This window comes from Erinaceus europaeus, chromosome 10 (genome assembly GCF_950295315.1).
Source record: "Erinaceus europaeus chromosome 10, mEriEur2.1, whole genome shotgun sequence".
Lineage (NCBI taxonomy): Eukaryota > Metazoa > Chordata > Mammalia > Eulipotyphla > Erinaceidae > Erinaceus > Erinaceus europaeus.
The window spans coordinates 78,312,999-78,323,610 of record NC_080171.1 but is presented as its reverse complement, the minus strand read 5'-3'; the positions used below and the strand labels follow the sequence as shown (position 1 = coordinate 78,323,610).

The window sequence follows — 10,612 nt, the reverse complement described above, 5'->3', positions numbered from 1 at the left end:
ACACCCTAGGAGATATGGTTTCTATGCTTGTTCCCCTACCCCCTTCCCAGTCATGTGGCTGAGTTCTGATCATGGCATGTCATCAAGTGCTTCCTTGCATATCTGAATAGCTGTGGCCATGGAGTGTGCCCACCACTCTACTTTTTGTTTTACAAATAGAGGCTTTTCCAATTTTTTAAATTTTTATTTATTATTGCATATCAACAGAGAGAAATTGAGAGAGGAGGGAAGATAGAGAGGAAGAGAGATAGTAAGACAGCTGCTGCCCTGCTTCCCCACTTGGGAAGCTTTCCCTCTGCAGGTGGGGGCCAGGGGCTTGAACCTGAGTCCTTGTGCACTGTAATGTGAGCACTTAACAAGGTGTGCCACTGCCTAGCTTCTTTTTCCAATTTTTAATTGCTTTTCCATCAGAACACTGCTTATGTTGATACCAGGTATTGTATCTGGGACCTTGGAGCATCAGGCATGAATGCCTATGTTTTTTGGTTTTTTGCCTCCAGGGTTATTGCTGGGCTCTGTGTCTGCACTACAAATCCACTGCTCCTGGAGGCTATTTTTCCCCCTTTTGTTGCCTTTGTTGTTTATCATTGTTGTTGTAATTATTATTGTTGTTATTGCTGCCATTGTGGTTGGATAGGACAGAGAGAAAATGAGAGAGGAGGGGAAGACAGAGAGGAGGAGAGAAAGATAGATGACACCTGCAGATCTGCTTCACTGTTTGTGAAGCAACTCCTCTGCAGGTGGGAAGCTGGGGCCTGAACAGGGATCCTTATGTGCCAGTCCTTGTGCTTTGCACCATGTGTGCTTAACCTGCTGTGCTACCGCCTGCCCCCATCTATGTATTTTTTTTTTTTTTTACTTATTTAAGTACTGTTGTGTAACACCTAAGTTCAAGCCTGGCCCCCACTGCTTTGAAGGAGACTTTAGTGTTCAGTGCTATGGTACTTTCCTTTTTTTTTTTCTCTCTTTTTTTTATTAATTTTTTTAATATTTATTTTATTTATTCCCTTTTGTTGCCCTTGTTGTTTTATTGTTGTAGTTATTATTGTTGTTGTCGTTGTTGGATAGGACAGAGAGAAATGGAGAGAGGAGGGGAAGACAGAGAGGGGGAGAGAAAGATAGACACCTGCAGACCTGCTTCACCGCCTGTGAAGCGACTCCCCTGCAGGTGGGGAGCTGGGGCTCGAACCGGGATCCTTATGCAGGTCCTTGTGCTTTGCGCCACCTGCGCTTAGCCCGCTGCACTACAGCCTGACTCCCGCTATGGTATTTTCATTCTCTCTCTCCCTGCCTCTCTGTTTCTACTTAAAAATAAGTTTTTTGTTTTTTGTTTTTTTTGCCTCCTGGGTTATTGCTAGGGCTGGGTGCCTACACTACAAATCCACTGCTCCGGAGGCCATTTTCCTCATTTTGTTGCCCTTGTTGTTATCCTTGTTGTTGTTGTTATTATTGTTGTCATTGCTGTTGTTGCTGAATAGGACAGAGAGAAATCAGAGGAGGGAGACAAAGAGGGAGAGAGAAAGACAGACACCTGCAGACCTGCTTCACCACCTGTGAAGGGACTCCCCCGCAGGTGGGGAGCTGGGGCCTCGAACCAGGATCCTTATGCCAGTCCTTGCACTTTGTGCCATGTGCACTTAACCCTCTACGCTACTGCCTGACCCCAAAAATAAGGTATTTTATTTATTATTTTTTAATAATTTCTTTATTGGGGAGAAAATAAGTTTTCTTAATGAAAGAGGAGGGGAAAATCAAAGCATCACTCTGGTGCATGGGATGCCAAGGATTGAGCTCAGGACTTCATGCTTGAGAATCCAATGCTGTAGGTACTGTGCCACCTCCCACACCACAAATCTACCTCCTTCTCTCATGATTCCCTTGTTAAATGAAGCTTGTCCCTGCCCCAGGCTGGAAACTTAGGTCTACACTTTGGGGTAAGACTCCACTGAAGAGGGACACACAGGGCAAACATTCCTCCCAAGAAACTGGTTGAGCTCTGTGTTAGAGTCCCTGGGATGGCAGGCATGTACAGTTAGAAATGGGAGGAATATGTTGGAAAATGGGTCTGGCTCCTGATTCAAAGCCAGGGATACACAAGGGTGCTGAGCACAGATCGGTCAGAAAGGAGAGAAGACTGTCGTGGATTGTGGCCCAGGAGGTGGCACAGTGGTAAAAGCTTTGGACTCTCAAGCATGAGGTCCTGAGTTTGATCCCCGGCAGCACATGTGCCAGAGCGATGTCTGGTTCTTTCTCTCTCCTCCTATCTTTCTCATGACTAAATAAAATCTTAAAAAAAAATTAAAGGGACTTGGGTGGTAGCATGGCAGGTTAAGCACAGGTAGTGCAAAGCGCAAGGACCAGCTTAAGGATCCCAGTTTGAGCCCCCGGATCCTCACCTGCAGGGGAGTCGCTTCACAGGCGGTGAAGCAGGTCTGCAGGTGTCTATCTTTCTCTCCCCCTCTGTCTTTCCCTCCTCTCTACATTTCTCTCTGTCCTATCCCACAACAACGACATCAATAATAACTACAACAATAAAACAAGGACAACAAAAGGGAATAAATAAATAAATATATAAAAAAATAAAGCAAATCAAAACAAAACAAAAAATTAAAAAAAAAGACTCTCGTGGATATACCACACAGCCTGTGAACACCCCTACTGCACCTCCACAAACAGGTGACCATCCCCAAATGACAAGCACCTGTGAATGAGTCCCCAATTATAACAGCCCTTGATGATAAATAGCAAGAAACCAGGCCAAGGGTCTCACCAAAAGTATGACCACTTTTGCTCTCAGCCCTTGGTGTTCATCAGGGTGACAGGTCAGCTGGCTCTGGAAGCAAGGCCTTCATCTCCAGGTGCTCATACTGGACTTAAGTCCCAGCAATCTGAGTGCACTGCTTCCTGCCTCCCATCCATGCCACCTCAGGTCTGAGAAGAAACACTAGGATCCCAGACCAGCAGAATAGCCAAGCTGCTCTCTGCACTGAGGTCTTACCCTTAGCTCTGCCTCTTGGTGGTACTGAGGGCTGAATCTGGGACCCCTTGAATACAAGTATTTCTTTTAAATTTATTATTTATTGAATAGAGACAGAAACTGAGTGGTGATTGGGGGGGAGAGGAGAGAGAGAGACCTGCAGCAGTGCTTTACCACTTTGCTGCTCATGAAGCTTTCCTCCTGTAGGTAGGGACCTGGGGTTTGAGCCTGGGACCTTATCCATTGTAACTTGTTCTCAATTGGGTGCACCACCACTGAACCTCCTTGAATGCAAGTCCCCTGTGTTGCCACCATGATGTCTCTCTAGCCCTTGAACTTGTGTCCACAGTTGCTCAGCCACACTGCCACCCACATCTAACCAGGTCCAGAAACCAAGGCCTCTGGGCTGCAGCCGTTGGCTCTCCTTGTGGAGCTTTCGGCTTTGCTCTACCCAGTCCTGCCCTGCCTCTGTGGTGGGAGATAGTCAGATTCACATGACCACAGAGTTGGCACCTAACAGGACATGCCCATTGCTGACAGCACTGGGTACTGCCTGCTCGTCCTGAGTCTTGTGGCCAACAAGCAAGGTCTATTTTTCTGGCTGTCAGGGGTGGGGGCCCTCCACACACAGGAGAGGCTCACTCAAGTTTGGTGTTGATGCAAATTCCACATTAGGGAGTGACACCTCAGCCCCTGGTCACCGGGGTGCCAAGGGCTCTGCCACCAGCCAGTCTCTTCGTACTTTGTGGGGATATGGAGTAAGAAATTCTAGGGGGCATCTGCCATCTCTGCCTCTGCTCAGCCTCCTGGAAGCTCAAGTGAAGTCCCAAGGATCCAAGAGCACCAGCCTGGCATTTCCTCCCCACCACATCCTTTCAGTTATGAGGCCCCAGGACTCCCTCTGCCCCACCCATAGACCTCCCACTCCCCACTCTCCCAGGAGACTAGCTCAAAGGGTCCCCTGCTCTGTCACCTCCTGAAACATCTCTCACCATGCACTCAGCTAGAGGGACTGCCCTCTGCCTCCCCTCTGGCTGCAGGGCCTGCTCTGCTAGGGTGCCAAAGCCCCTGCTAGCTAGCGCACAGTAGGTGCTCCGAACTCCAGCACTGAGATGCCTGTGGTTTTCCTCCCAGTGAGCAGGCTGCCTGGAATGTTCTGCTGGGAACACAAGCCCAGTGAGGGCTGGTCCCTTCTTTGAGCCAGGCCTTGTAGGAGGAGGGAGACAGCAATGGGACAGCACTCTGGTCTGGCTGGGGCTTGGCCAGGACCAAGGGTAGGACTGTGTGGTGTTGGTGGCTCTTTCTGTCCTGGTCTGTTCACTCTCCTAGGAGTGCTAGGCTGGGCACAAGCCACACAGCTGGATCCAGTGGGCAGCCCTAAGCCCTAGAAGGAACAGGGGGCTCCCTGGCAGTGTGTGTGTGGGGGGGGGGGCAGAAGCAGGGGGGGGGGTATGTCAGGTGGCCTGGTGAGCGGCTGCTGTGCAGTCCTGTTGAGGACTGGGGCTGGGGGCTAGGGGATGGGGACTGGAGGAAGGAGGCCTCAGGCCCTTAACTGCTCTCTTGGTTCTTACAGACTCTTCCCATCCTGTGCAGAGGCAGCTCCCCAGGTGGTACCCCCCAGATCAGCATTGGGCAAAAGAGGGATGGGCTCAAGGCCCCTGACCCCCAGACTTTGAAACAAGAGTAGGACTGTCACACTTGTCTAGAGGTGGGCTCTGCAGGGGCTGAGAGTGAACCCAGGCCCCAGGGCAGGCACTTCTGCTTGGAAAATGGTCCACAGAGGCTAAAGCACAGAGAGGAGAAAAGATACAATGAGGCTAGGGGGAGGCAGCAGTGTTAATATAAACCAGTTAGGAAAACAGGAGGCCAGGCCAGGCCTTAAGGCGGGCTAGGTGGGGCTGTTTTTCCAGAATGAAAGGTCCAGGGAGGAGCCAGGGAGCAAGTTCTAACTCCAGTTGGGAAAGGGGCTCCACCCTGCAGCCTGGCTGCCCTGGGTCAGGGGACTTGGGGAAGTCTGGTCTGTGGGAGGTTCTCAGTGATCTCACAGCCTGTCTGTCCTGCCCACTCCTGCCCCTCGCTCCCTCTCTACAGCCTCCTCCACCCCCCACCTCAGAACTGGAGTCTAAGGATTTGGGGGTCAGGGCAGAGTTCAAGGGTGAGCCCCTGGCTCATCTGCCAAGGACAGGGGGCCTGTGGCTGTAATTCAATCCAAATGTGCTTTGGGCTTTTTGGTTGTCTAGATTTAGATTTTTTCCCCCCTGAGGTTTGCTTAACTAAAAAGAGTGGGTTTGCTACAGTGTGCTCTGTTATTTCCTATTTGTTTATGTGACTCTCTTAAGTGTTCCCAGAGCTTCAAATTTGTACTGCAGGACTACTATGCCCCTACCCCACCCTACCCCTGGCCCCCTGGGTGCTCCCCAGAACTGTAATCTGGCTCTGGTTTCAGAGCCACCAAGCTGCTCTAGTGAGCATACAGGGAATGCTCACCCTAGAACCCAGCCTGCTGCCAAACTGATGCCAACTGACTTGCAATCCTGTACTGGGGTCGTACCCTTAGGTCCCCTGCCCTTGGAGACAGGGCTCTAGCCCTTCTCCTGGCCCCAAACCAGAGGGGCTGGCCCAGCATCTGGGACTCTGGGACGGAGTAGCCCTGGCCCTCCCCTCCCATCTGCACCAGGCCAGGCAAGGGGTGGGGGCAAGGGGCCTGGCAGGAGCAGAGGGGGCGGTCTGCAGCCGGTCCCAGCCCAGGGCTCTGTGATGTCATGGCGGGGCGCTGGGGAGGGGGAGGGGGCCAAGCTGTTTTTCCGGAGACTTCCAGCTGGAGGGAGACAAAGCCGGCAGGCTGGCCGAACCATGGAGCTGCACTCAGGGCTGCTGCTCTGGAAACTCGCACTACTGCAAAGTAAGTGTGTGTGGGCATGGGTCGGAGGTGGGTTCTCTGCCAAAGCCCCATAAGCTCCAGGCAAGAGGAATAGGACAGTGGGTGGGAAGGGGACAGGTCTGCAGGGGGGTGGGGTGGGGTGGGGTGAGGTTGAGGGAGTTCCTGTGATCACCCCAGACACACCCCAGGAGAGTGAGATATTTGGAGAAAACTGGGAGCAAGAACCGAGAAGGGGAGGGGGCTGGGATGCTTCAAACCCCATAGGGTCTCCTCCAAGCTCTTCTCCCAGGTGCCAGGGGTCTGTGGCATGGAGAGGAGTCCAAGAAGTGTGGGTTCCCAGAGGCTGTGTGGAAGGGGGGCCTGCACGCACCCCCTTCCTCTAGCTGAGCCAGCACATTCCTCCCTGGCTGCGGGGCACTTGGCCACAGCTGGAGCAGCGACTTGGCCTTGGGCAAGAACTGGGGTCACTCCCAAGTCCAGTCTCCTGCCTCAGACCTCAGCCCCTCATGAGAGTGTGTGTGAGGGTAAGCACAGCTTCAGTGGGCCTTGTGCCCACCCCCCTGTGTCGCAGTCAGATGGCCAAGTGCTGGCAGCTGGCATTCTGAAGGTGGTCCTTGGTGACAAGCACAGACTGCAGAGCTGCCAGTGTGGGGTCTGAGCGTGGCATCACCTCCCCTCCCCTGGGGTGACTGCTGGCTTGACACACCCTCCAAAGGGTAAGGTGGCTGTGAGCTGGGGCAGTATAACAAGTGCCTGTCCCTGCTGGCTGGAGAGGGCTCTCCCTGGGTGCTGGGTCCCAAATGGGACCTGGCAGTGGAGCATCAAATTGAGTGCACAGGTTACCATGCTCATGGATCTGGGTTCAAAACTACTACGGGGTCTCTACTTGCAGGGAGAAAGCTTCACTAGCAGTGAGGCAGTGCTGCAGGTGTCTTTGTGTCTCCCCTTCCCCTCTTAATTTCTGTCTTATATAAAAAAAAAAAAGGTAAAGCGCGGGGACCAGAGTAAGGATCCTGGTTCAAGCCCCGGCTCCCCACCTGCAGGGGAGTCGCTTCCCAGGCGGTGAAGCAGGTCTGCAGGTGTCTGTCTTTCTCTCCCCCTCTCTGTCTTCCCCTCCTCTCTCTATTTCTCTCTGTCCTATCCAACGACAAGATCAACGACAATAACTACAACAGAATAGCAAGGACAACAAAAGGGAAAATAAATAATAATTAAAAAAAAAAAAGGTGTGTGCCTTAGTGACTGCCCTTCTTCCCTTGCAGGCTCTGCGGTCCTGTGCTCAGGTGAGTACCCCCCGCCCCTGAACCGCTACTACCCCTCTCTCTGGCTGTCCCCTGCCCCCACCCCGTCCTCCTCTGTCTCCTCCCTGTGACGCCCCCTACCCCCAGGGTCGTCTGCGCCCGGGATGGCAGGGGGCTCTGTGGTGTCTGAGTCGACGGTGAGCTGGGCAGCAGGCTCGCAGGCCCTGCTGCTGTGCCAGAGCCCACGCATGGTGTGGACGCAGGACCGGCTGCACGACAGGCAGCGTGTAGTGCACTGGGACTTTGCCAGCCCTTCGCACGGTTCCCCGCGCCGGCTGCTCGACATGTACTCAGCGGGCGAGCAGCGTGTGTATGAAGCGCGAGACCACGGCCGCCTGCTGCTGCCACCCTCCGCCTTCCATGACGGCAACTTCTCACTGCTCATCCAGGGTACTGGCGGGGGTACTGGGCCCTGGGAGCCGGGGCCTGGCTGGTATGTGGGGCGAGGGGCACGACTTGGACCCGGCAGCTGAGCTCACTTTCTTGGAGTGCAGAGGTGGAAGAGGCGGACGAGGGGCTGTACACCTGCAACCTGCACCACCACTACTGTCACCTGTACCAGAGCCTGGCCGTGCGCCTCCGCGTCACTGATGACCGTGAGTGTCCCTGCCTAGTGCCCCTCTATTGCTCCACCACTCCCCATTCGGGCACCTCGCGCAAGCTAATCGCGCAACCTAACCGCCTCCCCACCCTAGCCCTGGCAGTCGGCGCGCACTGGGACGGCGAGAAGGAAGTGCTGGTGGCTGCGCTTGGCGCGCCGGCGCTGCTGACCTGCCTGAACCGCGAGCACGTGTGGACCGACCGGCATCTGGAAGAGGCGCAGCAGGTGGTGCATTGGGACCGCCAGCCTCCCGGGGTGCCACACGACCGCGCCGACCGCTTGCTGGATCTCTACGCGTCTGGCGAGCGCCGTGCCTACGCGCCTCCTTTCCTGCGGGACCGCGTGGCCGTGGCGGCCGACGCCTTCGCACGCGGCGACTTCTCGCTGCGCATCGACCCGCTGGAGCCGGCCGACCAGGGCACTTATTCATGCCACCTGCACCACCATTACTGCGGTCTGCATGAGCGCCGCATCTTCCATCTCAGCGTCCAGCCACCCGCCGCCCCGCCACCCCCGCAGGCCTCTCCTGGCAATGGCTCTAGCCGCAGCGGCGCCCCCGGCCCAGGTGCAGGGGGGACGCCCCCCCATATGATCCCACGGCCACCTGTTCCTTCCCAAGCGGCGTCCTTTCCTTCACTGGGTGCGCAGCCTCTGATGCCTCCTTTTGCATACCCCACCCCCCGTCCCGCAGACCCCACCCTGGAGCGTGGCCACAGCGTCATTAATGTCATCGTCCCAGAGGGCCGGGCCCACTTCTTCCAGCAGCTGGGTTACGTGCTGGCCACGCTGCTGCTCTTCATCCTGCTGCTCATCGCTGTCATCCTTGCCACCCGCCAGCGCAGCAGAGAGGGTGAGCAGGCTGAAGGGACCTCACCTCGGTGGAGCCCACCAGTCTAAGTTAGGGGCTGGGGGAGACGGGGAACCAAGGAGTGGGACCTCCCCCAACACCCATTTCTGTCCCAGGATTTGAACACCATCAGGACAAGAACCTGGGGAATTCCAAGGGGTGAGTGCTCTGGCCAGCTCTCCTAGGAACGCCCCCTCCTCCCTGCTCCTCTAACCTGCCACTGTCCCCCTTCAGGATGGAGATGAGCATGTCGGAGATTGCGGTGGTGGCCACAAGGGACTTGCCTCTGCACAGGAGTGAGGATATTCAGCTAGGTGAGAGCAGGCACTGGGCCTGGACTGGGTGGGGTGTACCTCCCCAGAGCCTCACCCTTGCTTTCTTTGCCCCAGATTACAAAAACAACATCCTGAAGGAGAGGGCTGGGCTGGTCCACTGCCCTCTACCTGCCAAGAACATTGACCTGGACAAAGGTGAGATGACTCCAGCTCCAGTTCCTCCCCCTACCCATGATCTCAGCCCCTGACATCAGTAGTCCCTGAGACCACTGCTCCCCATGGCTTGGGCGGCCACTGAAAAGCCTGCTGCTTCCTTCTAGAGTTTCGGAAGGAGTACTGCAAGTAAGGGAGCCTCGGCTCCTGGCTGGGCCTGTGGCTCTGCCAACCCCTGCTTCATCTCTGAGGACACCTTTCCACCTGGAGCCAGCGGCTGGTCCCGCTGTCCTGAACTTGGCTGGCCTGCCTGCCTGCAGAGCACTCTGGATCACACCAGCAGTGCTCCCCTTTCAGCAGCCCCAGGTGCTGAAAGTTCACCTGCCTGTCCTGGGACTGTGCTTTGGTTTATCCTAGCCAAGTATTCTCTTTCCCTGGCCCCAGGACTACAGGTTCACTGATGCTCCCTGAGTGGGGAGGGGAAGGCAGAGGGGAGGGCCCCCTGGGAGGCCCCCCATCCGCCCCCTCTCTGCTGCCCAGTCCGCCACAGTCTTAACAAACATCCTGCACAGTCACTGGGCTCCATGTGATTTCTGACGCTGGTCCCCAGTTGAGGCCCCTCCCTGGGCTGGGACCCAGACTCCAGCTTCTGTTTAGCTGAGGACAGGGAAGGGTGACAGTTTCTGGGGTGGCCTTGCTGCTACCCCCTTGCCAACATTTATTCCTCCACAGGGGCTTTTACCTTTACAATAAAGGCCACATCTGATTTTTAGACTTGGCACAAGTACGCCCCATGCAGCACTCCCACGTCCTGGGTGGGCAGACTCTGGGTCTACAGAAGCTACCTCATCATCGGAAGTCCAGTCTTGTCCTCTCCTTTGTGGAGGAAGGAGGTGGAGTGAGGGTCTCCTGGGAATGGTGACATCAGAGCCAACAATGTCACCTACTCCTGTCACACTGAGGGCTCAATATGGAGAGGCACATGAGGGTGGCTATGACTGTGGCGGGGTGGGGGCTGGGGGATGGACTGAAGATCAATCTTCATGAGGATCAATGGGCAGGGGAACAGGGAGTGGGCTGCTAGAAGAAGCCTTGGTATGCTTCCAGGAGAGCTGGGTAGTGACAGGGCCCTGTCATAGAGAAGGCAGACAGGAAGCCTGAGAACAGGTCTCCCTCCCAGACCAGTGTCCCCTGACCCCACTAAGACAAGTTCTTTCTGCTGAGGGTTCAGGATCTGGCAACCTGCTCTAGGCCCAGCCTACCTGCTTACTATCAGTGGGGATTAGCCTAGGCCTCTGGCTGCCAGCCCTCCCTGGGATAGGATCAGTGTCACACAGGAGGCACTGTTTCTGGGTCTGTAGCCCTGTGCCTGCAAATTTATGAGCCGTGAAACAGGTCTGCAGGTATCTCTCCTCTATGCCCCCCCAACTTCTCTCTGTCAAATAAAATAGAAAAAAAAAAGAAAGAAAAAGCAACTGGGAGAGAACAGTGAATTTGTAGTGCGGGCAAGACCCAGGGATAAACCTGGTATCAATAAAAAAAAAAGGGGGGAGGGGGCTAGCTAGCATAATGGTTAT

At 55.2% G+C, this 10,612-nt stretch overlaps 1 protein-coding gene across 1 annotated transcript; it reads left to right on the top strand.

The window, feature by feature from the left end:
* The first annotated feature begins 5,743 nt into the window (after positions 1-5,743).
* MXRA8 (matrix remodeling associated 8) lies at positions 5,744-9,807 on the top strand. The gene is made up of 10 exons (XM_007525708.3): positions 5,744-5,879; positions 7,121-7,141; positions 7,247-7,549; positions 7,654-7,755; positions 7,855-8,325; positions 8,452-8,610; positions 8,724-8,766; positions 8,842-8,921; positions 8,997-9,077; positions 9,203-9,807. Exons 1-10 carry the CDS (start codon positions 5,831-5,833, stop codon positions 9,226-9,228), a joined length of 1,335 nt encoding a protein of 444 aa, XP_007525770.1. The 5' UTR covers positions 5,744-5,830; the 3' UTR covers positions 9,229-9,807.
* The last annotated feature ends 805 nt before the right edge of the window (positions 9,808-10,612 follow it).